The sequence below is a fragment of the Drosophila montana genome, unplaced genomic scaffold, assembly GCF_035044405.1.
Source record: "Drosophila montana isolate Dmon_TW-CO22-7 unplaced genomic scaffold, ASM3504440v1 contig_2438_1, whole genome shotgun sequence".
Taxonomy (NCBI): domain Eukaryota; kingdom Metazoa; phylum Arthropoda; class Insecta; order Diptera; family Drosophilidae; genus Drosophila; species Drosophila montana.
This window is the reverse complement of record NW_026997315.1, coordinates 2742872-2766649: the sequence shown is the minus strand read 5'-3', so window position 1 is coordinate 2766649 and position 23778 is coordinate 2742872. Positions and strand designations below refer to the sequence as shown.

The 23778-nt window shown below is 42.5% G+C and overlaps 7 protein-coding genes across 10 annotated transcripts; 5 read left to right on the top strand and 2 right to left on the bottom strand.

The window, feature by feature from the left end:
- Nucleotides 1-244: 244 nt before the first annotated feature.
- Nucleotides 245-1471, bottom strand: LOC135428231 (arginine-hydroxylase NDUFAF5, mitochondrial). 2 transcript variants are annotated; one of them, XM_064682080.1, is made up of 3 exons: nucleotides 1276-1471; nucleotides 960-1219; nucleotides 245-902 (listed from the first exon to the last, which is right to left on the bottom strand). In XM_064682080.1, exons 2-3 carry the CDS (start codon nucleotides 963-965, stop codon nucleotides 294-296), a joined length of 615 nt encoding a protein of 204 aa, XP_064538150.1. In that variant the 5' UTR covers nucleotides 966-1219; nucleotides 1276-1471; the 3' UTR covers nucleotides 245-293. The 2 variants fall into 2 exon arrangements, with proteins under 2 accessions (XP_064538150.1, XP_064538149.1); XM_064682079.1 differs by having other exon boundaries at nucleotides 964-1219; nucleotides 1276-1468.
- Nucleotides 1472-1754: 283 nt separating this feature from the next.
- Nucleotides 1755-4597, top strand: Ctf4 (Chromosome transmission fidelity 4). Its single transcript, XM_064681974.1, has one exon. It carries the CDS (start codon nucleotides 1816-1818, stop codon nucleotides 4513-4515), a length of 2700 nt encoding a protein of 899 aa, XP_064538044.1. The 5' UTR covers nucleotides 1755-1815; the 3' UTR covers nucleotides 4516-4597.
- A 238-nt stretch (nucleotides 4598-4835) lies between these two features.
- On the top strand, nucleotides 4836-15546 carry LOC135428154 (uncharacterized). 3 transcript variants are annotated; one of them, XM_064681972.1, is made up of 10 exons: nucleotides 4836-5019; nucleotides 5711-5836; nucleotides 5897-6072; nucleotides 8380-8575; nucleotides 8808-9012; nucleotides 10903-12833; nucleotides 13282-13387; nucleotides 13454-13730; nucleotides 13787-14072; nucleotides 14749-15546. In XM_064681972.1, exons 1-10 carry the CDS (start codon nucleotides 4989-4991, stop codon nucleotides 15378-15380), a joined length of 3966 nt encoding a protein of 1321 aa, XP_064538042.1. In that variant the 5' UTR covers nucleotides 4836-4988; the 3' UTR covers nucleotides 15381-15546. The 3 variants fall into 3 exon arrangements, with proteins under 3 accessions (XP_064538042.1, XP_064538043.1, XP_064538041.1); XM_064681973.1 differs by having other exon boundaries at nucleotides 4840-5019; nucleotides 5653-5836; nucleotides 14749-15545; XM_064681971.1 differs by having other exon boundaries at nucleotides 4841-5019; nucleotides 5468-5836; nucleotides 14749-15545.
- Nucleotides 15547-16166: 620 nt separating this feature from the next.
- Nucleotides 16167-17342, top strand: LOC135428159 (uncharacterized). The gene has a single exon (XM_064681979.1). The coding sequence runs from the start codon at nucleotides 16331-16333 to the stop codon at nucleotides 17273-17275; it is 945 nt and encodes a 314-aa protein (XP_064538049.1). The 5' UTR covers nucleotides 16167-16330; the 3' UTR covers nucleotides 17276-17342.
- A 349-nt stretch (nucleotides 17343-17691) lies between these two features.
- Nucleotides 17692-19520, top strand: PIG-V (phosphatidylinositol glycan anchor biosynthesis class V). The gene is made up of 2 exons (XM_064681976.1): nucleotides 17692-17918; nucleotides 17978-19520. Exon 2 carries the CDS (start codon nucleotides 17993-17995, stop codon nucleotides 19340-19342), a length of 1350 nt encoding a protein of 449 aa, XP_064538046.1. The 5' UTR covers nucleotides 17692-17918; nucleotides 17978-17992; the 3' UTR covers nucleotides 19343-19520.
- Nucleotides 19521-19659: 139 nt separating this feature from the next.
- On the top strand, nucleotides 19660-22218 carry LOC135428158 (protein C1orf43 homolog). Its single transcript, XM_064681978.1, has 3 exons — nucleotides 19660-20273; nucleotides 20330-20739; nucleotides 22057-22218. Exons 1-2 carry the CDS (start codon nucleotides 19732-19734, stop codon nucleotides 20736-20738), a joined length of 951 nt encoding a protein of 316 aa, XP_064538048.1. The 5' UTR covers nucleotides 19660-19731; the 3' UTR covers nucleotide 20739; nucleotides 22057-22218.
- LOC135428157 (glyceraldehyde-3-phosphate dehydrogenase) lies at nucleotides 20731-21979 on the bottom strand. Its single transcript, XM_064681977.1, has one exon. The coding sequence runs from the start codon at nucleotides 21836-21838 to the stop codon at nucleotides 20798-20800; it is 1041 nt and encodes a 346-aa protein (XP_064538047.1). The 5' UTR covers nucleotides 21839-21979; the 3' UTR covers nucleotides 20731-20797.
- Nucleotides 22219-23778: the final 1560 nt, after the last annotated feature.

Here is a 23778-nt window from a genome sequence, read left to right as displayed (position 1 = left end):
TTATGTATGCCTAACTATGCAAATTTATACTTAACTTTAAGTAATTTATATTAAAAAGAAAAAAACAACTATGTATATGCATAATTTAAGTTTAGCACGCACGTAAAACAAATGAAATAGAACTGCGCCCTAAGTTCGTCTTATAAACAAGATACTTTTGCTTTCTCAAATCATGTTTTTTCTTTTTTTTTTTGTTTAAGTTACAAGTTGATTGTAAATTAAATTTTCCAAGTGCGTTTAATAATAAGCTTTAAACTCGAATTTTATTGTAACGTTTTTATCAGACTACAGGTTCAGGTATCGGGATCTATTTTGATTTTGCCGCCTTTTTGTACAATGGAGCCCAGATCCTTAAGCGATACCTCGGCTGTGCCGCGCGGCAGCGGTTGAGGCTGATTGGGACCCGGCTTCCAGCCTACTAAGTAGATAATTTGAAATGTCGCCGGTACGCCTTCTTCATTGGGTTTGCCGTAGAGCTCTTTGTATATGGCGCTGGCCGCCAGCATCGTCTCGCGACTGAGATGCGCCGGCCTATTGAAGGCGGCATTATTCTCGGCCATGCCCTTGAGATCCCACATTAGCTCAAACATGCTGGGATAGCCAATGACCAGCTCGTCTGTATCAATTGTCAGCATGGTAAAGCCGGCGCGATTCAGCAGCGAGCCAATATCGCGGATCTGTGTGAAGGGCGAAACATGCGGTGCGATCCCACCCTTACGCTCCAGCTCGGCCAGTTGCAGCGAGGAGCGCAGCTCAAACAAAGTATCGCCGCCAAACAGTGACGCTATGAACACGCCATCAGGCTTCAGGCTGCGTTTAATGCTCGCAAAGCAGCCGGGCAAATCGTTGACCCAGTGCAAGCTCAAGCTGGATATGACCAAGTCCAGCGAGTTCTCCTCAAACTACAAAGGCAAAAAGTGCTTATTATCCAGCTTACAGTTCGAGTTGTGCGGGTTTACCCACATCCAAATGTTCCTCGTCCTGCAGCAGTTTGCGCATTTTCAGTCCTGGTGTGCCCTGCGCCTGATCCAGCATTGTGGCGCTCGTGTCGGTCAGTGTCAGGTGCTCCACGCACTCGGCGAGTATGTGCTTGGATATATAGCCGCGATTACAGCCAATATCGGCAGCTGCCTTGAACTCGCGCTTAATGTCAAACACGCGATCCGCTAGACGAAAGCCTACCTCCTCCTTTAAATAATCATACGTCGCCACATCTGCGCTGTAAAGGATTCAACACTGTTAGCTAGACTCAATTGGACTACGAGCGGATCTCACCTCAGCGCGGCGCGTTCCTTTTGCAGTCGCTTTGTATTTCTATCGAAGATGTTCATGTACGTTGGTTGCGTTGCAAGGCAACGCCAAGCACCACAATTGTTTGTTAAGCGTTTCGTACACGTTTTTAGCATTATTTAATATTTATTATGCCGTAAGGCCGGCAACAGCTACCGAAATAATAACACAGAGAACAGCTGATTTCTTGTAGGCCAAGTACGCTGTTCGTGCAAGTTGAGTTTGGATCATTCGCCTGTTAAATGTCAAGTGAAAATTACTCTTAGTCTTATGTTTTATTTATGTACGTATTATTTTTCTTAATACTTTTTTTTATATATAACCTTTATAATTAATTAAATTAGGTACATTTTTTCATACGAAAACAAATGCAAATGAGCTGCGTATCTGCCTTTTTGCAAAACTGGGGAAACAGTGATGCACAGTGTTCGGCAGTTCACGCTGTCCAACACTGTTTAGTTTTGTTTTGGCGCGAAACGCTGTAAGAGTGAGGATCGGAGCTCATATAATATTTAATAATAAAAAATGAGTTTTTCGCGCAGTTCGCTGCGCTATGCGCACACTAACGGCTACACAGGCTTGCTGTACACGCCCAAAGGGGATTTCATTATCACCTGCGGCACTGATGGCGATATACGCCACTGGACCTGCATCAGCGACGATGATCCGCGCTCCACCTGCCTGGGCGAGTTTGTCATGAGTATTGCGCATACGGGCAGCCGTCTGTTGGCGTCCACAGACCGCAATACGGTGCACGCGTACACATTTCCGGATATGGACAGCGATGGCATTCTGATGCGATTCACTGCGCCTGCTACGTGTCTGCGCGTCTGTGGGCAGTATACAGCCGCGGGCAGCGAGGATACCAGCATTAAGGTGCTACATGGTGACAATGCCGGCGCCGAAACAACGCTGGAGGGGCACAAGGGACCCATATTGGCATTGGATGTGTACGCAGAGCGCCAGCTGTTGGTTTCTGTGGCCGGCGATGGTCAGCTCAAGGTGTGGAACTTTGAGACAGGCGTGGAGCTGAAGAGCCTGGCCGGCTTGCCGCGTGTCAATAGCTTTGAGAGCGCTAGTCTGTTTGGCACGCCCAGCTTTGAGCCACAGCGCGGCGAACAATTGGCCTATGCGCTCGACAAGGAGCTGATTGTTCTGAATACATCCAACTGGGAGGAGGCCTACAGACTGCAGGACGAGCGCGTCTCGAGTAATTACAGTTGCTGTCAGTTCTCGCCAAATGGCGAGCGTCTGGCAGCGGGCACTACCAGCGGTGAGCTGAGCATATTTGATGTGGCGCGGCGAAAGGCACTGCAGGTGGAGGCGCCGCCCAGTGATTGCAAAGCCATCACGTGCTTGGCCTGGAATCCGGTCAATGTGGATGAGTTGGCCTATTGCGATGCAACGGGCCAATTGGGCACCATATTTCTGGGCGACGAAGAGCCGCAGGATGGGCCAGACGGTGAGCTGGCAGAGGAGGATGAACTCCTGACGGGCACTGGCTTTGAATTTGAGCAGGGCGATGATGAGAATATGGCGGACGCTGATGACGGCGATGGCGTTAGCCTGGAGCAGCTAAAGCGCAAAGTTATGAGCAACGCTGCCTATGTGGAGCCGGATGCCTTAGACGATGAGCACTCCAAGCACTCCCTCGCCAGCAGTAGCGCGGCACCGCCTGCCCCACAGCTAAAGCTCTTCAAGCAACAGACGGCCTTTCAGCCAGGCGCTACACCAAACGATTTGGAGCATCGCTATTTGGCTTGGAATGATGTTGGCATTGTTACCGCGCACACAGAGCCCACCGGTGATGGTGCCATCGATGTGGAATTCCATGATGCCAGCGTGCATCATGCGCTGCACTTGAGCAACAACTATAATCAGCATAATCTAGCCAGTGTCAGCCGCAGCGCATTAGCATTGGCCTCCACAGAGAGCAGCAAACTGGTGGTCATAGCTTTGGCTGCTGCCGGTAATAAGGAATGGTCGCTCAGCCTGCCGGATTGCGAAAGTGTGGAGGCTCTGGTAGCCACCAGCCATCTAATTGCCGCGGCCACTAGTAATCATTTTCTGCGCCTCTTCACTGTCATGGGCACACAGCGTGAAGTGTTGACCATACCAGGACCGGTGCTGGCGCTTGCCGGGCATGAGCATAGCGTACTGTGTGTTTACCATGCCGCCGGCAGCAGCGAAACCCAACAACATCTGGCAGCAATGCTGATAAATATCAGTGGCTTAAGTTTGCGCGTGGAGCAGCTTCCTGTGCCGCTGACGCCGGGACGGCAACTGAACTGGCTAGGCTTTTCGGACGTGGGCTCGCCCTGTTTTGCGGATAACATGGGCCTGGTGCAGCTATATCGGCGTGCAAGTAATGCTTGGTTTCCCATATGCGACACCATGAAACAAAGCTCTAGTGTATCCAATAACTACTTTATAATCGCGCTTTCGGAGCGCAGACAGATCATTGAGGCTGTGCTGTGCCGTGGCAGCTCGTATCCTATGACCAATCCGCGTCCCATGCTGCAGGAGCTGCGCATGCAGCTGCCGCTCTGTGACATTGAGATGGAGAAATCCGAACTAGAGGACACGCTCTTGCGCGCTAGCCTAATGCAGCTGGAAGGCGCTGAGAAGCTGCAAAAGGAGACAGCTATCAAGCTGTTCGCCTTGGCCTGCAGCAACGAATGCGAGACGCGCGCACGCGAACTAATTGAGTCCATTGCCTGCACTGAGCTACTCCAGCTGGCTGTTAAATACGCCTCCAAGCGCGGCCGCATTCATCTCTCGGATCGATTGTGTGAGTTGCTGCCGCAATTGGAAGCGGTGCGCGAGGCACGCAAGCAGCAGCAGCTGCTGGGCGCCAATGGCATTGCAGCAACCATTGTGCTGCCCATGGCGCCAACGCAAGCTGTGACGCCAAAACTGGCGCCCAAGGCCATGGAGCTAAGCGCCTCCAAGCGCGGCGCACTAAAACGTTTCTCCAACACGCCAAATCTATTCAAGGCGGCAGCAGCGTCACGTCCGGGTACGCCAGAAACCACCTCGCCGCTGGACACACAGGAGAACCTATTTGGCGAGTCCGAGTCACAGCCAGGCGATTCCAAGGCAGCTGCAGCTGATGGAGAGCAACGCACACCTCTTAATTCGGTCAACCCGTTTGCCATGAAACGCAAGCTGGTCGACACGGGCGTTATATTTGGGTCCGAGAAGCTAAAGCTGGCTAAGAAATAACAGTTTTTACTTATCAACATTTTATTAGAGCTGTAAGATTAGTTTGTAAAAATAAAAATAAATCGTTAAACGCTGAAATGCACATTCAAATACATTTTTCCAATTGCAGCGCAATGTGACCAGCCATGATACAAAAAAAACTACACCTTGGTTTTATCACGATCGCAAAAGCTGGTCACACCGCAAGCGCGCAGATAACTAGTTACGGCTAGCACCAGCGAAAGTAATTCAGTCGAAGTTCGGTTCTTTCCCGGTTTATACTTGCAAGCTCTTGGTGCGTCTCTTCATTCTCACAAAACATATTTACCTACATATTGTGTCCCCAAGTAATTTCACAACTAGAACGCATTTTAAGTCACACAAACAAGTTGAATTCAGTTTTATTTTAAATCGTGTTATACGCAACATTTTAATACATACCAAAAAATACAGACAAAAATATATACATACAATACATTTTAAGAAGGCGTGGCATGTTTTTATCGCAAACAAAAATTCGCAGTGGTAAGTGTATATATACGTATGCATGTGTACGTATACATGACTGTGTGCCTTTGTACGGCAACGCTGCAACAAATTGCCTTTATTTACCGTTACATGAAGCACACGCACACTTCCCAAAACGATCTCACACACACATACGCACACGTACACAGCCGACCCCAACGCTCTCTCCCAAGAGTGAGTGAATCAGCACATCGGCCGATCTCTTGTGACGTAGAGTTGTCAGGTCAATATCAAAGCGCATTTCTGAGTATATTAGCACAGCGGCCACTGTGTCGTTGTCGTCATTAACCGTTTAACAATTGTGACGCGCAGGTCGATTTTCTTCTTGCCAATAAATAAATACGCGAAATTTTGCGCATAGTAATTTTTTCTCTCTGTGTGTGTGTGTGTGTGTGAGCGTTGCACTGTCAACTCAAATAAAAAAGTATATAATATTTAATTGCAGTTTAGAAACCAGAATCCAGAGTGCGATCATTTTTTTTTTTGCCCTTACTGTGAGTGAGTGTTTGTGTGTGTGTGTTTGTTTGTGTGTGTATGTGTGTGTGATAGATCGCGCGTGTGTGTGTTGTGCATAGCATTTTTGTCCTTTTGTACGTATTTACAATGACAAAAAATAAAATCCAAAAAAAGGCCAATGGCCAAAAGAAGGCGATCCCTGCCAATAGATTAAACATAGTAACAAATACAGCAACAATGCCACCTTCAATTTTGACGCCGCCAGCGACGCCACCCGCTACAACAGTCTTAAATCTAAACAAAAACACCAACAGCAACAATGCCGATTTCTATGGTATGCCGCAACGAAGGCCATGGGGTAAGTGCTTTTAACAGTACTAACAAATGTAAAGCTATTAATGGCCAAAAATATCCTTAGAACGTGAGCTGATTGGTTGCTTTTTGCTCAAGATGGCGGAAAAACAAGTGATCAGCGCCCGCAGCAGCTGGTATGTGGATAAGCGCACGCTGCGCAGGGAATTTGAACAGCATCTACTGTGGGAGCCCAACAGCGCAGAACTGCGCATCAAGCTCTCCATCAATGGAGCTTATAATGTAAGTAGCGCATAGCACAAAAAAACCTTAATATACGAATTTTCGCTTGTCGTGTAATTAGCTGAACATGTTGGTTAATATATATTTAATATGTTGGCTAATCTCTATATATAAAACTGTTTGTCCTGACTGACTGACTGACTGATTGACTGACTGACTGACTGACTGACTGATTGGTGATCAACGCACAGCACAAACCGTAAGAGCTAGGAAGCTGAAATTTTCACTGTAGCTACCTTATGTGATGTAGGTGCACGTTAAGACGGGGTTTCGGGAAATTCCACCCGCAAGTGTGGCAAAATCGCGAAAAACGTTTGTATGTAACTTTTTTGTTTACCATCCGATCGGCCTCAAACTTATTTTCAAAGATCTTTGCTCAAATTCATTTGAGGGGTGTTTCACACTTTTCGAAAAATACGTTCCTCCTTGGTGGAAATGGAGGTCAACGATTTGGTGGGTGACGTTTCGCGCTCAAATTCATTTCCAGAGATCTATAAGAAAAATCATTTGAGACGTGTTTCACACTTTTCGCAGAATCCAAACTTTTTCGGGTGGAATGCGGCTCAAAGATTTTTTGGGAAAAGTTTTAAATTGTGTCCGATTTGCTTCAAACCTATTTTCAAAGCTCTACATAAGAATGTAATGATTACGTGTTTCAGCGATTTGGGATTTGGGAAAGTTATTTGTTTACCGTCCGATCAGTTTCAAAATCATTTCAAATTTTTTTGAGAACATTGATTTTATAACATACGTGCCACGGGCAAGGCCGGGTAATACCCGCTAGTAATATAATATATTTTGATTGCTTCAGTTACAGACAGTTTCTTGTCCCAAAAATTTTCTGAACCAAACTATTTTTCATGCAATATATAAATATATTTTCACTACTACTTTTATACTATACTACTACTACTATACTACTACCAAGTCTTCAAAAACAGGATTTTTAAGAAAATTCTGATTTTTATCTTTGTCCGAGTCTAATTTCTGAAATTCTCAATTTTATTAATGCTGCATTCAAATTTTATGGTTTATTTAAAAAAGCTATTATTATAAACCTTTTTTTAAAAAATTATAAAATTACTGCAAACATTATTATCTGTCATAAATTCGCCAGTTTGCTAGTTGATTATTCAAAAATCACCATTAAAAATAAAAAACATTAGGTTAACATATGCTTTACATTTTACTATACTGTATGTTTACTGTATTTGACACTTTGACATACAGCTTGACACTTTTCATATTATAGTAATAAATCTAGAACCGTTGCTTTCTTTGTCACCTAACCGCTCTCAATTTCGCTTCCCTTTATTTTGACTATCGTCAGTTCTCAGCATGTGCCTCGCTTTATCAGCTCGCACTCTTTACCACCCGTCGGCGTCTCAATGAAATCTGTTAGTCATATGTTTGCCGTAGTTTGGGTTTTGCCAGACTAAAGCGCTAGATTATAGCCGGGCTATTGTTGAAGTTGTTGTTGCTGATTTGCGCTCAGCTGTGGTAAACTCTGAAGCGCGTGCCTGAGCCGGTTATCCAATGCATTGTTTGACAGGGAAGTCTACTAACGAGGAGATTAAAAACGGATTTAGATTAATTTAAGTATATGCTCTAGCTTGCAATGTATGTATTTATAAATAGCCAAGTTAAGCAAATGTGTTTAATAGGTAGAAGATAGGGGCAGTATAATTATACATGTTATAGTCTATATGTATATTCGAGGAGCCGAGTCGTTCTAGTCCTAGTCTAGTTCTATTTTAGACGCTTGGCAAATATTTCTGGTACAAACTCATTTAATAACCATCTTAAAGCCTTAAAGGTTTCATAATAATCGTACAATAAACTTGTAAGTTATTTAAGAATGAATTTTTCATAATGTGGGCCCAAGGGACGGAAGAAGCATAGCCGCTGTCGAAACGTGGCGTGACTTTTTGCTTTTTAAAATGTGTATTAAGATATTTCTTCGCTCAAAGAAAAATAATGGACAAAACCCAAAAACATTATTAAGGTAATATAGATTTGTATACAAAATGCAGCTGCCGAATTCCTGGTATTCCCCTTTTTGCAAGTTAATATTTTATTTTATTTGGTTTGTAACTTCCTTTGTCTTTATCTATATTATGTATTTTTGACAACAAAGAAAACACTTGAATAAAACAATGACTGATAGCACGTACTATATACATACATATAAAACCACACTCGATTACAATTCGAAATACCAATTCGCTATGGACATATGTACGTATGTATGTATGCATATTCAAGTTTATAACAATAATATACAATTGCGGTTCTCTTTATTTACAGATTGGTTCGCTGTTGCAGCGTACAAACTTCTTGATGAACACACCGCGCGGCGACTCCAATTACCGCATCAAGAGCCTAGCTCTGATGGAGTTTCGCAAGGAGAAGTATAATGCAATTGACGAAAAGCAGCGGCAAAATGATCTTGCTGCTGTCAGCAATGTGACGGACTCTACGAAGGACGGTCCGATTACCCAAAGTAAATATTTCCCTTCCAAACATTTCGTCTGCAAACCCCGTACCCCCACGCAAAACATATACACATTACATCTAAATCGTTAAATATCGATAATAAGCCTTGGTTGCTCAAAGCATTACTTCTATATAACAGTTAGACACTATAACTGGGTACAGGGTAGCAGCTAGTTGGGCACTTTCGACTAGAACACTTTTGTTTATGTTATTCATTTCTATATGCTCGTTTGTTACAGAATATGTGCTGGATGAAAATGCGGAACCGGTACCGTTAAAATACCAGAAGACTCAAAAGCAAGAACGCAATGTGGACTTTGAGTTGAGTTCGATGGGTTGCTACATTTGTCAGTGTAATTTTGATAGCATTGAGAAGTACGAGGAACACATCGAATACCATGGCGATGAGTCGGACTTTGAGTCGTTGCAGAAAATGACAAAATAGTAAGTGCCACAGTAGAATATTATCAACAAGGCATGTATGTGTACTGTAATCTTCTCTTAAGTTTGTTGTCCCCAAGAGATAGTCAGTAAGCTGGTGGAGTAGAAATTAGCGATATTATTATAACATTTATGAGTTGGCTTTAATTTGAAAATCTGGATGCACTACTAAACGTATTCGGATCTAGATATAATCTAGATTCTACATGAAAGGGCATCGCTCACTTCATATGCTTAGAGTTTATATCAGTTGGAGGCGTACACCAGACACATATGTTTGTGCAACTTTTACATATAAATTAATAATTGCATGCTTTATTATAGCCTAAAAAATGTAGTTTATAACTTGGAAATTAATAACTTGCACATTAATATGTATTTTTAAGCATATAGAAACAGACGAGTGTGCCTGCCGAAAGCTTCGCATACATTCGCATGTTTACATACATGCGAACATATGCACATACACCTAATTCTGTTTTTCCAGGGTAGAGGTAGGGTAGAGCAAGTATTCATGTTTACTTTATTAAATCACATTTATAATGTGTATTTACTCAAGCATAGTTATGGAAGAAAAAAATATATATGCACTCTAAACTTAAAAGTAATGTAAATTATGTAAAACAGCTATGTTGTTAACAAAATAATAGGTTATTCAATTTTTAAGGTAATGGCTGTCATCAACTAAATTTGTACAAAAAGGAAATTCCACTAAATTTGTGCTATTTACAATTGCTCTGACCAATAAACTTGCTTGTATCCACAAAAAGGGAATTCCCCTAAATTTGAATCGTGCTAAATGGTTTAAAATCGTATAAAAAAATTAAGAAATTTTTTATTTAAAAAAAAAACCATGGTAACAGAATGAGGTGTACATGCATACATATACATATACATATACATATACACACACATACAAAAAAACCACTGACATACATACAAACATACATGTGTATACATACATATACACACATACATATACACACATACATATTTACTTACAACCGTATATACATACATACATACAAACATGCATACATACATACAAACATATATAATATGTATGCACACATATACACACACATACATACAAACTTGCACACATATATACATACACACATATGTACATACATACATGTGGCTATTTCCAACACGCTTGTTAATATAACACAATCTAAGCATGAAGACATGCAAGTCACACTTGAATTCATGAGAATCGCATAGAAAAGCAATACAAAATACTTTTTTATAAACTAGTAGTGCAGTGGGAATCTCATCTTCTATTTGGTAAAATAGAACACACATGCATGCAGACACACATACATACTTACACAAACATGGATAAGTACATAAAGAAATTTATACATATGTAATCATACATATTTGTATATATATTCCCCTTATTTTGTGTTATCAGTTGACATGCTTTACTTTATTTTTATACGTATTACTCATTCCTGTTTAAAGTCTGCTTTTGGTTTCAATGGCTGAAGATAATTTGCCGCTTGAATTTTTATGTATATAGTTAATTCCCAACCTAATGATATATAAGTGTGCATCTTCGATGGCTGTCTTTAAATGTTTATAAACAATTGTTTTCTTGACTCAATGAAAATACATATGTATACGATTATAAACCTGAAGGTATTAATGTAAATGGTTTCTGGTTGTAGATGTTTGTTTATATATATTTTAAGCATCAATATAACAAAGTTTGTTTAATTTTATCCAGCTTCAATTTGTCTTTTCTGCTGCCCAACTTCAAAGTACTTTTGACTTACTATATGGTTGATGGTTTTTATTTTTGTTTTTAAATATTAATAACCATTATTATAAGATCCCAATTGAATATAACAATGTTAATGTGTCCTCATTTTCTTTTATCTATTGCAGTTTCCAGCCCATGCTGAGGCTGTCGTATCAGACGTGCGTGGACAGCCATTATTTTGGCTTTACGCTGGAGACACAACTAAAGGATATTACGATTGAGAAATTCATTATTGTGCAGTCGCGTCAGTTTTATTACGTCTACAATAATCGTTTGCCGCTTGAGGTGACCGAGAGTGGACAACTGATCTTCTTTGTGGACTCGCACGTCTTTATGATACTGCGCGAACAGCCGATTGTGATCGGGTATAGTCAGCTGGTGGACGGGAAGCGTCATCATTATGTGGAACAGCATCATTTCATGCGCACCGAGGCATTACCCAAGGCCAGTTTCAATGTGAATCCCTATCGGCTGTCCAATAAAAAGCTATTTCGTGGCGGCCGCTTGGAGCCGGCAATACCACCGCCAACGGTGGTCAGTGCACTGAAACGTGATGCACAAGATGCTCAGATCCGTTTGGCGGATTACAATAAGGAGTATCGCAACTATTGTGAGCTGGGACGTGAATTTACGCAACGCAATTTGCATGGCACACTGCGCACCCTGCTCCAGGTGGAGGATATTGAGCGGCTGCAGTGCTATGTGGCACTCAAGCAATCCAAAATGGAGTTGCATCAGTTTGGCAAAGAGTTGTCCGTTAAGTTGCAGCCAAATTCGAGAAATTTAAGCGCCGAGGATGTCCTGTCGCCCGGCGACGATGTATTAATTATTAATGAACGCTGCACAAACGGCGGTCAGCCAGAATCGGGCAAGGCGAACAGCATACGCCAGCTGCTGGATAATAATACTCTGGTATTGGAGTTGGCGCTGAAGGATTTCGATACGCTTGTCCAATGGGGCCATAAGATAAACGAGCAGTTTGGCGTACCGGAAAAGGAGCGTCGTGAGCCGCGCGTTTATTTTGCCCGCATCCTGGGCGTATCGACGCAGCGCGTCAATATTACCTGCGATCGTCATCTGCCAGATAATACCACATATGCTCTACTCTTTCGGCCAGTCCGCGCCGTTTTACGCTACCAATATCGTGCGCTCCATCAGCTAAAGCTGACCAATGCGGAGCATGTGCAGCGTCTGCTCTTTCCCGCTACGATTAACAGACAGCCGGTGGCTAATGGCGCTCTGTGCCTACATAATGAGCATATTGGTCGTAATCCGGAGCAACAGCAGGCGGTGCAACAAATTGCATTTTCAGATAGGCTGCCAGCCCCCTACATTGTGTTTGGTCCGCCCGGTACGGGCAAAACGGCAACAATTTGTGAGGCCATCTATCAGTTGTATGTGCGTCGACCAGAGACCCATATTTTGGTGCTGGCCGGCTCGAATACGGCCTGCGATGAGATAGCATTGCGTCTATTGCGTTCCATATCCAAGGTGCCCAGTCAGGCGCGTCCGTTGACGCGCATCTTTGCCGCCAGCTGTGATCGTCGCATCGATAATATTGATGATCTGTTGTTGGAATACTCGAATATGTATGCCCTACACTTTTATCCCGATGTGCAGGCAGTCCACGACTATCGCATTGTGGTGTGTACCCTCAGTTTGGCGGGCAAACTATCAACGGGTGGCTTCGGCCGTGACGAGGACAAACGCAGCGTATTCTCTCATGTATTCGTGGATGAGGCGGCCGCCTCAACAGAAGCTGAGGTGCTTATGGGCATAACCTGTACCATAGCGCCATCTACGAATCTAATCCTATCTGGCGATCATAAGCAATTGGGACCGGTACTGCAATCGCAGCGTGCCGGAGATTGGGGACTGGGCGTTTCGCTATTCGAGCGTCTCTTGCAGCGTGAGTGCTACCGCTTGGACGAGAATGGTGATTACAATGCAGCCGTACAGACACGATTGCGACGTAACTATCGTTCCCATCCCGAAATTGTCTCGCTCTACAGTGATCTCTACTACAATAGCGAATTGAAATCGGAGGCGGCACTAGGTGAGTCAATGTAATGCATACATCCAATACGAATTTAAGTTTGATATGAAGAGGGCTCAGAGATAAAAATTTTAATAAATTAGTTCATCAAATAAGTCGATCTATTGGCCTGCTCTACTCGGATAATGTCTATTCAAGGAAAGATTTTGGGTCTATAAGATTTATATATATTATCTATTTGGTATATTGGCTTTGCTGAGTAAAAATGTGTATACAGCGAAATGTATATGTCCGATTCACAAAAGTGGCTTGAGTATGGCCTGGCTTAATGTCCCTCCCAAGAGGGTTGTCCGTCTAATTGGTGCGTCCGTTGGGATTGCTTTTTATTGTACCTTAAATGTGGTTGGAGATGCCTCCTTTCTACATTTGCACTTAACTAGCATACTCTTTATTGCCCATTACAAAGTTTCTTACTGTTAAAATTTACTTTATTTTATTTTCATTATAGGAAATGTATGCCTTGCTAGAAACTGGTTTCATACGCCCAACGAACATTTTCCCATAATGTTTCACTCGGTTTTTGGCACGACCATGAACTCCCAAAGTTCGCTAAGGTACGTATTTGGTCATACGATTCACATGCTAATGCAATAGTTTATCATATTCGATTCTGATCGCAGCCTCTGCAACAATAAGGAAATAGATGCAGTTATGGACTATGTAAAGGATTTGATGTACTTTGGCATCAATGGTGAGAAGCTGGCCCAAACGGATATTGGCATTATATCGCCATATAAGAATCAGTATCAGCGCATCCAGGAGCAGCTCAACATGCGCAACTGGCATCAAATCGATTGTGGCTCTGTTGAACTGTTCCAAGGCAAGGAGAAGCAAATTATAATTGTTTCTTTTGTGCGCTCATTTACGGAAAAGTTGGGCTTCCTTAATAATAGTCGCGTAAGTGGGAATATCAATGAAGTGTAAGCTGAAGTCTAATCTAAAATCTCTTGCAGCGTTTGAACGTTTTACTATCACGTCCCATGTCCTTGCTTATCTTAATTGGTAATCCGCGCACGCTAAGCAAAAATCAGGAATTTCGTCATATCATCGACATGTGCCGGGATCGCAAAACGCTCGTCGGTTCGCCCTATTATCCGGATGATAATAAGACGAACGAGGCGAACGGTTCGGCCACTCCATCTGTAAATCTAATGCGTTCTGGCTGTAATAATAATCGCCAACAGCCAACAGATGCAACACATGAGGACGCGCAGACATTGGGACAGACATTCAAGCGAAGTAATAATCGTTGTCATAATTATCAATATCATCACCAAAGAAACCAAAGAAATCATGACAGCGATCATAAATGCCTATATACAAATGCTTATGCTGGATCTTTAGCATTTCGAATGATCCCATAATATGGATAAGCGAGAGTGGATCAAACACTATCGATCTAGATTGTCCATAGCGCATACGTTTTAGAAGTTTTCAAGATCGACGTACACATTTCAAATACGTCATATATTCACATCCTTTATATATATATATATATATATTTATGTATATATATATATGTATATATATACATATATATGTATACATACATCATATATGCATTACATGACATGAGGCGCCCCGGCTTTAGTTGTTGGCGTAAAACAATTGACTGCCGTTTTTAAGCATCCAAGTCCAAGTTCGCCAGCAAGTCAGATAAAAGAGAAGCAATTGCAGATTCAATTGTAATACACCCAATACCTACCGTCCATGTTTATAATAAATTGGCATTCGCATCTTTTGATCATGCTCGTGATATAAGCATTTGGCTAACTAATTAGTCACACACTGATCCTGATGCACACATTTCTCTGGTTTTATTTTATTTTATTTTTTTTTTCGCTTTTCACATTCATAAAATATTTCTTATATATTTCGTATGTATTTCATATTATATTTTTTTTTATATATTCAGCTAACATACACAACAAGGTTCCCTTATCTGCGGCCACAAAGACTGGCTACAGTAAGGCTGAGCTGCTAAAACTGAGCGGCCAGGCTCAGCAGGCTAAAAAATCGGACCTGGACAAGCTGTTCGACGAGCTGCCCAGCGTACCGCGTTATGTGGACAATGATTCCGCTACAGTGCGCTCCATTAAAGCAGACATGCAGCGTTTATCCGTTAATGAGCAGCCCAAAGCTGTGGCGTCTACTTCCGCCAGCCAACCGGCAACAACTGTTTTTGGTCTCAGCGCCAGTATTCATCACAACAATTCGACAGCTCGTACAGTCACTTCAGTAACTGTGGCCCATGAGGCGCTTGAGTTACCATATGCGCCCAGTGCACCGCCGGACAGTCCAGGTCTGCGACGCAGCACTCAGTACAGCTACATTCCCACGGGTTATATGCGCTTTGAGAGCGCCCAACAGTCGCCCACGGTACTCGACGATGAAACGCGGTCAAGTCCACGAAGATTAGCCGATGAATACAAACGACCACCACCATTCTATGGCCAAAGCACGTCCTGGCAAAGTACGGCTCCAAGGCCGTCGCCAAGACCGGAGCCTAAGCCAGAGAAGAAGAAGAGCACTTGTGTTATATCATAATTGCGATTATTAATGTAGCTTCTAGTTACAAAAATTTACGAGGACTACATCGGGATAATTGTGTCCCGGTGTTAGCCTCTTTTGACCTTTGCTGTTTGTGGCATATTGCAAATGGAAGTAGTCACAACTAGACTGCTGCACTTGCAACATGTTCCAAGCAGCAAAATAAAAATAGCAAATTCGCATCGGCTGTATTAAAATGCAGCACATTAAAAGTTTGCTTTAATGCATCGGCTGCGAGTTTGGATGATATTTTATATATATATTTTTGTATTTAACATCCTATACATGCGTGTGTAAATCCCCGAGATTTGCTCAACTTATTGAACATGTATGTGATGCTAAAAAAGACATTAAATTTGATTTACAAATTTCGATTTTTATCATAAAAATTTCGAAATTTAAAATACATCCATTAAAAAGGGTGTTTGGACTGCGTTGAATTTGTGCAGAGCTCATACGCTGCCTGATTTTGATTTAATATATTTTGTATCTTCAATTTAAAATGAGAAGTGTGAAAATTATGTAAACCGCAAGTTAAAAAGAATTTTAAATATTTTTATATTTTCCAAATGTTAACCGAAATCAATAATAAACTATATACTTATTGGACAAGCATCAAAACACGCCGTTGCATTGTTATACGGTCATTATATTAATTGGTAAATTCTGTAATGAGATTGCCATAGCTTTCCATTTTTAAATAACAAAGTTGGCTTTACAAGTTTTTAACTAAATAAAAAACAACAGATTTTTATTTCGTTGCATGAAAGCTCAAGTCACATTTTTTTTTAATATTGTAAATAGTTCAAGTATTCAAGAATTCCAGTAAATTACCGTGACTCTTTAAAATTAAAAAAACAGTGAAGCAACTACATTAACAGTATCAAGCGTTATTCAACGAATTAGCAAAGATTGTGCGCCTAACGATCGATATTAACATCTGCAGTATGAGTGCGCGCGGCAAATTGGCCTTGCCCATGGTCATGCCCAATCCAGCAAGTAGTTTTAATCGCAGCTTAGCAGAAGCGCCACGAGGCACCAGATTGGCGACGCCGCTATCATCACACAGGACCGGAGCAGGTAGACGCACCGGCGGCGATGGCGATGGTGGCACCGCTGGCTGGAAGACAACAGATGTGACGACCACAAGCCGGCTGACACTCACGGCACGGCTGGAGAAACCGACAATTGCCTCGACACTGCGTGCGGCCAGCAATCGGAGTAAGGTAATGGCCCAAAAGGTGGCAACTCCTCGCAAGCAACGAGCACCAATTGGTGGCGACAAGAAAGGTCCGGATCGATTGGTGTTGGGCCCCATATCGAAACAGGGTCCGCAACAAGGAAGAAAGGCAGCGGGCGGTGGTGCGCCGCTGAAGAAGGAAGTCCAAGTAGATGTTCCGTACGAGGCCAGGCTGGAGAAGCAGCAATTGCTGGAGATGGGCGTGCAGACCAATGAGGCGGAAATACTTAACCGTGAACTGCTCGTTGGAGATATTAAGCTCCTGTTGCCATCACCGCAGCTGGCCAAACAAATTGACAGGGCACGCGCGGAGAGTAAGAAAAAATTTGATCGCCAAGCGTTACGTCAATTTTCATCGCACGAGCAGGATGAGGAACAGCATTTGGATGAGCTCAAACAATTCATGGAGCGCAGCTATGTGACCAGGCGTATACCCAAGAAACCGCCAATGCCCGTGCTGTCCAACTTTGAGCCAACCCGATATAATACTGTATTCAAGTCAATGGATGAGTTCTTTACACGCGACGTACCGAAGGCGGAGTCCATCACAAACATAAAGGAGCGCATCAGGCGTAAGGAAGTGGAACTTATGAGCATGTTCGATGATGTAGAAGTTAGTGAAAAGGCCGAATCCGAGTCCGAAGGCGATTAAATCAGATCTCTTGTATGTCAATTAGATGAAAATGACATGTTGAAACACATAAAAAATTTAAGTTAAATGTATTTGTGTTTTTATTTATATAGTAAATTTCTTTTAAATAGGAGTTAATTCAGGGCTTAAACAAAAACCTGGATTTATAGTTGTGGGAAACCAAGTATACAAATCATCCTTGCTCAGAAACCTTTGGTTAGCTCCGGATTACATGTTCTTTAAATAAAAACACAATACAATTTAATCCAAAAGCTTGCTGGGAATATATCCTTTTAAAAATGCGCGCTAACAATTTATGTGAATAAATCGATTATCGATTATAAATTGTAGAGTTGAGTTCAGGGTCGTTAATTTTTTAATTTTGAACTACAGCTGTTTAGCTCCGCAGCTGGTGTGTACACACTGTTTGCCACTTGGCTTACCGGTCGCATTTGACAAATATTTAATTTTTTTTTAAAAACGGGCTAGTCGGTCTTTTAAATGTCAAGTCATATTTAGGGAGTCTCTAAACGACTCCATATTCACACAAGGACACGTCTGAAAAAAAATATTGTTGTGCGCTACGAATGTTGTAAGCGTAGGCCAACATATTTTATATATTCTAACTGCTACTACTACAACTACAAAACATATACATATATAGGTGAGTAAGTGAAGCATTTTGAATATGTTGTGAATCACATGCCTACCGACTCCACCCAGCCATCAGCAGCAAAGATGACACTGAAGGTGACAAAGCTGGCGCTTTCGAGTCGCCTTATAATTTTGGCCGTTCAAATGCTGGCCAACTGGATTGTGCCAGATCATAAGCCGGATGTGTTTCGTATGCCAATGCCCTCACCGAATGCTACAAATCCCGACCACTACCTGGACAAGCTGGTTATGCGCTGCTTGGGCGGCTTGCGGCACTGGGATGGTGAATACTTTCTGCACATTGCCAACTATTTGTACACGTATGAGAATACTCTGGCATTCTATCCATTATATCCGGTGCTTTTGCGCAACTTGGCCGCAGCTTTGGAGACTTTCAATGTGCCCATTTCGATGCATGCGCTTACTTTGGTCGTCGCTGTCGCCTTGAATGTGTGGCTCTTCTGCGAGGCTGCCAATTATCTGTACCAGCTGACGCAGCGCGTCTTCAATGATCTGCACAAGAGTTGGAATGCAGCGCTCGTATTTTGCTTCAATCCGGCTAGCATTTTCTTCAGTGCCACCTACTCCGAATCGCTGTTTACCTACGCCAGCTTTATCCTGATGCTGGAATGCGTGCGGGCCAAGCAACAATTCAATTTTATGCGTATTTGCGCCAGCTTGACCGCTTGCATTATGTGCCGCTCCAATGGACTGATTGCCCTGGGCTTTCCCTTGTATTTTTTTGCGCGCCACATTCTATTGACGGCGAACGTGAAGCGGTGCCAACAGGTGATCAAGATGGCGCTGGCCGTGTTTATACCGTTGGCCATATTGCATGCCTATTACTTTTACATATATCGACTCTACTGTATGCCCGGCATCAAGGTAAAACATCCGCAGCAGGTGCTGCAGTATGCCAGCGAACGCAACTATCTGCTTGCCGGTCGGGGACCGAAGGGATCGCCCTGGTGCCAATATACGTTGCCATTCCCCTACAGTTATGTGCAGTCCACCTATTGGGATGTGGGCTTCTTGCGTTACTATCAATGGAAGCAGCTGCCCAATTTTCTACTAGCAATGCCCATGCTGGTGTTTATGCAGTGGCATTGCTGTGATTATTTGTGGTTTCTGGCCACTAAGATTTGGCCGCAGGTGGCCAGCTGGCGGGAGCCACTCAAGTCACAAAAATCGCTGCCATTCGTGCTGCACGGTGCGTTCTTGACGCTCGTCTGTGCTCTCTTCGTTCACATTCAGGTGTCCACGCGTTTGCTGGCCTCGGCCACGCCCATTTTCTATTGGTTTGCTGCAGATCATATGCCCAAATCGCTGGCGCAGCTTTCGCTGCGCTCGAAGGCGGGCGCCCTGTTTATCTGGTGCACCACATACTGTGCTTGCGGTACCGTCCTCTTCTGCAATAACTTTCCCTGGACTTGAACTCGAAAGTGGAATTCGTACGCCATGAACATATGTATAGAAGCTATTGGTTGCCAAAGAGACTGCATTAGGATTGGATTAGTTTGTAGTTATTGTTTATAGCCGATGTTGACCACCAGAAAATCAAAAGCAATTGTCATTTGCTTGCAAATTAAATTAAATAAATGTTTTAAACCGATTCTTGCGCGCTTCTGTCGATATCTTTGTATAATGTCGCTGATAACGTTGCGGATTATCTAAATGTATCGAATTGCTAATGGGCAAAATTATCGATAGGTTTACGTATTTGGAGTGAGAATGTTGCTAAATGGTTAAATATATCGATTATTTTGCAACCAAAAACCTAAACAAAAGAGATTTTTAGTGGAAAATTCGAAACGCCCGCAAAAATGGAGCAGCTTTCGGGTGTTATGATAATAATTATCATCGGCGGCGGCGTGCTGACCTTTGTAATGCTCTTCATATTCGCCAAGCGGCAGATAATGCGATTTACTCTGCGTAGCCGCCGCGGCCCCCATGTGCCAGTGGGCACTGATGCCAAAAAGGCGCTGCGTCGCGAAATTGAGCGCAGATTGGACTGCATACAAAAGATAGCACAGGAGCCAAAGCTGCTGTGGACCGATGCGGACAAGTATATTGTGCAGCCAGGTCCTGAGCAAGATTTGCCCCCCTACTACTACCGCATGAAGGCCGTGGATGATGTTAAATTGCTGGAATCGGAGATAGCGCGCGCGGATGGCAGCACACGCCACGCCCACGAAAGCTTACGTGCCTTTCTACTGACTACGCTCTCGGTGACGCTCAACGGCACTGGGCAACGCATAATACATCAATTCTGTGACACTTACGAACACGCTCGCCACGATCCAAATGAATTTGGCAAGGACGAGTACGAGGCTTACCATCACATGCTGCTCAAGCTGATGGAGGCGTAAGTGTGTCGTTAAGCTTTTGGTCAATTTTACTAATACAATGCTCCTGCCACAGTGCCAAGCAACTGAAGAATTATAATTCGAGAAAGGCCTCGCCAGCGCGCACCCCACGCAAACAAAAAATGCACTCATTGCTGGATCCAGCACGCCTGCGTCCGCCACCCGTCGTTGAGCCGCCTAGCAGTGAGCTGACAGCCGGCCAGCATGCGAAAGTCAATATGACACTGGGCCTGCAAGGCGATGAAATGGTGGCCGCCGAACTGGCCACCAATCCGCTGCATTTACAGGCACCCGCCGAACGTGATCTTATCATACGCAATCGCATTAAGACGCCCACGCTAGACGACATTGTGGTCGAGGCGGCGGAGCAGCAACAGCAAAGTGAGACGGCCAACAACAATGGGGAGCATGAGATAATGAGCATCTCATCGGTACAATTTCAACGCAATTCGAGCGTAGTCTAAGGTAAAACTTTATTTGCAGATTTTAAATTATTTGAAACTAAAGTCTGTAAGGGGTTTTCCTACTTGTCGCACTTGTCCTTGTTTTGTTTTTCGACACATTTATCTATCATTTGAGAGAAAACCACAAGATCTAACAGCCGGCAAGAGTAGCCAGTCTCATTGTCATACCACGATATAAGCTTAACAAAATTATCGTTTAGCGCTATGCACGCTTTGGCATCGAATACTGAGGCATAGCGCGAGCCATTCAAATCCGTTGAGACTACATCGTCTTCGGTGTAGGCTAGTATGCCCTTCATATCGCCCCTCGCTGCTTCCTTGATAGCGTCCTTGATCTGATCCATTTTGGCGGCACAGCCAAGACGACATGTCAAATCCACCACGGAAACATTCGGTGTGGGCACACGAAAAGCCATGCCTGTTAGCTTACCATTCAGTTCTGGTATAACCTTGCCAACGGCCTTGGCAGCGCCCGTGCTGGCCGGTATTATGTTGCACATGCCGCTGCGTCCATCGCGCCAGACCTTCTTGCTCGGTCCATCCAAAATCATCTGCGTGGCGGTGCAGGCATGAACTGTCGTCATGAGACCCTCCAAGATTTCAAAATTATCATGCACAACTTTTGCCAGCGGTGCAAGGCAATTGGTTGTGCAAGAGGCATTCGATATGATCTTCATCTCTGGCTTATACTTGTCCAAATTGACGCCACACACAAACATGGGCGCGTCCGCCGAGGGTGCAGATATGATCACCTTTTTGGCGCCCCCATCGATATGCGCCTGCGCATCCTTAAGAGTGGTAAATCGACCAGTACATTCAACTACCGAAGTCACGCCAAATTCTTTCCAACATATTTTTTTCGGATCCATTTCGTTGAGCACCTCAATCCTTTGGCCGTCAATGATAAGCTTCTTGCCATCTATGGAAATCTTCTTGTCTAAAACGCCATGTGTTGTGTCGTAGCGTAGCATATAGGCCATGTACTTGGGTTCCATGGATGGATCATTAATGGCTACCACTTTAACATCCTGTCGCCTCATAGTTTCGCGCAAAAAGACGCGCCCAATCCGTCCAAAACCGTTAATAGCTATTCCCGTCATAATTTCGAAATTAAAAGACCACGAACACTATTTTTTAAAACTAGTTCTTTACACTATACAATTTTTGAAGAGTTTTTCGTTAATTCAAAAAATTTGACGGAGCAACACGAACAGCTATTTGTGTTTTATAAACAAATTTATAATAAAACATTTTCAGCTTGACATTTGTTGCTTTCACTATTGTCAGAGGATATATGATTTGTATTTTGTTTTTCTAGGTTTGGCAAGGGAACTCTGCACCAGGACTAACCTAATAGAAGATAATTAACTTCGCCGTACTGAATATTATTTCGTAATATATATATTATATTTGTTGATCTTAACATAATGGTTTTAAATATAAGCTGCACCATAAGCCAATTTGGCATAGTTTCTTGTAAGGTTCTGTATTTCTTTTTATTTTAGCATGCTGATCAAAAAAGCCAATTCTGTTGGTTTTTAACTTATAGAAAGATGTGTGTTCGTAGTTGAAATAAAAGATGCGTTTACGAATTAGTTATGTACTTGATACCTTATAATATCTTTTGAAAGAGGTTAAAAATTATAAGAAATTCAGGTAGGTATTTACTTTAGTCACCGTTAGTAGTGCTGCTGACGGTTTCTGAGAAATTTTAGGTTGTGTTTGAATTGCTGTTGATTTGTATGATTATTTGCACTAATAGACGCTGTCATTGTTTTATTCTTAATGTTTCCGTAAGTTTGGATGCTTTTCAGAGAGTTGGGTAGGTATAAGAATCTACTGTCAAATTAAGTTGATGTTATGCTTGAATTTTATGAATAGGTTTCTTTAGTATGTGAATGTACAATATCTCGAATTATTCTCATTAAGTTGCTGCTACATAGTAAAAGCTACTGTTAATATTGATATGTAATAAGCTATTAACAAGTTGAGGTTTTGATTGATTTTTTTGTTGATTGAATTTCATTTGATTTGATTTTTGTGTTTTCTAGTTTTGATATTTCCCTATATATGGCTAAGAATGTGCAGTGTTCTTATTGCTTTATAATACCTGAACAAAAAATATAAACTTACTGCTAATATTGCCAGTTGGAAGCATTACAAGAGGTTACGTTTAATTTGATCTAGATTTTATTTTGCGGTTTTTCTGTGGTTTTCTGCTCTTTAGTTTAATAAGTATCCATTGATCACTTTTTAGAAGTAAGTAAATTCATGTTTTTTATTGACAGTTTTGAGTGGAAATTGAGATTATTTTTGATTTTATTTGCACATTCTTAATAGTTTATATTGTTATACAAATGATATTTTGTTTTATAAATATATCTAAGAATGTGCATATTAATGAATGCTTTATATATTATTATACTATTAGTATGTCTAATTGAGTTGAGGTTATGTTTGAGCTTATGTTGATATGGAAATAGCGATATATCCTATTTTCTAGCTCTTACATCTGTGAAAATTGAACGCACACACGCTTTTTGCTGTGGTTACATGCCAATTTTTGATTTACCAAACAAACGGCGCACACATGAAAGGATTTTCCGAAACCTATTACATGAGAGTGTGTATAACAGGTTGGAATAGGGTTGTGGGTTAGTGAGTGTGTGCGTGTGTGTGTGTGTTTGTGTTGTGTAGTTGGTATTTTGGGAATGCTTCTGGCTAAAAGCAGAGCTATTCATGTGTGGTAGCAGCCTGCTATTCACGCAGACAGCGCAAACACAAATCAAGCTGCAAGTCGTAAAATTTTCAGAGGCCGCCTCTCGACTAGATTTGGTCTACAAATTGCTGTTGGCTGTTGCAGCAACGGCAGCAGCAGCAGCAACAGCAGCCTGCGCATAATTAACTGGCCAAGCAAATAAAGAAAGCCAAAGAAAAATTGCCAAAAGAATGGTGCAAAATAACTTGAAGGAAAAGTGCAGACTGTGCGGAAAAGTATGCCAAAAATGCCAAGCAAAAAAGTGCTGCTAAAAATAAATTT

What these genes read in the sequence shown, in the direction of transcription:
- LOC135428231 (XM_064682079.1), bottom strand. Translation starts at nt 1,406, where the DNA reads ATGCTAAAAACGTGTACGAAACGCTTAACAAACAATTGTGGTGCTTGG. An exon ending in AAGGAACGCGCCGCGCTGAG is followed by an intron (nt 1,220 to 1,275) that starts GTGAGATCCGCT and finishes AATCCTTTACAG; the next exon opens with CGCAGATGTGGCGACGTATG. An exon ending in AGGACGAGGAACATTTGGAT is followed by an intron (nt 903 to 963) that starts GTGGGTAAACCC and finishes TTGCCTTTGTAG; the next exon opens with TTTGAGGAGAACTCGCTGGA.
- LOC135428154 (XM_064681971.1), top strand. Translation starts at nt 5,626, where the DNA reads ATGACAAAAAATAAAATCCAAAAAAAGGCCAATGGCCAAAAGAAGGCG. An exon ending in GGACGGTCCGATTACCCAAA is followed by an intron (nt 8,576 to 8,807) that starts GTAAATATTTCC and finishes CGTTTGTTACAG; the next exon opens with AATATGTGCTGGATGAAAAT. An exon ending in GGGACAGACATTCAAGCGAA is followed by an intron (nt 14,073 to 14,748) that starts GTAATAATCGTT and finishes TTATATATTCAG; the next exon opens with CTAACATACACAACAAGGTT.
- LOC135428159 (XM_064681979.1), top strand. Translation starts at nt 16,331, where the DNA reads ATGAGTGCGCGCGGCAAATTGGCCTTGCCCATGGTCATGCCCAATCCA.
- LOC135428158 (XM_064681978.1), top strand. Translation starts at nt 19,732, where the DNA reads ATGGAGCAGCTTTCGGGTGTTATGATAATAATTATCATCGGCGGCGGC. An exon ending in CTGCTCAAGCTGATGGAGGC is followed by an intron (nt 20,274 to 20,329) that starts GTAAGTGTGTCG and finishes CTCCTGCCACAG; the next exon opens with TGCCAAGCAACTGAAGAATT.
- Ctf4 (XM_064681974.1), top strand. Translation starts at nt 1,816, where the DNA reads ATGAGTTTTTCGCGCAGTTCGCTGCGCTATGCGCACACTAACGGCTAC.
- PIG-V (XM_064681976.1), top strand. Translation starts at nt 17,993, where the DNA reads ATGACACTGAAGGTGACAAAGCTGGCGCTTTCGAGTCGCCTTATAATT.
- LOC135428157 (XM_064681977.1), bottom strand. Translation starts at nt 21,838, where the DNA reads ATGACGGGAATAGCTATTAACGGTTTTGGACGGATTGGGCGCGTCTTT.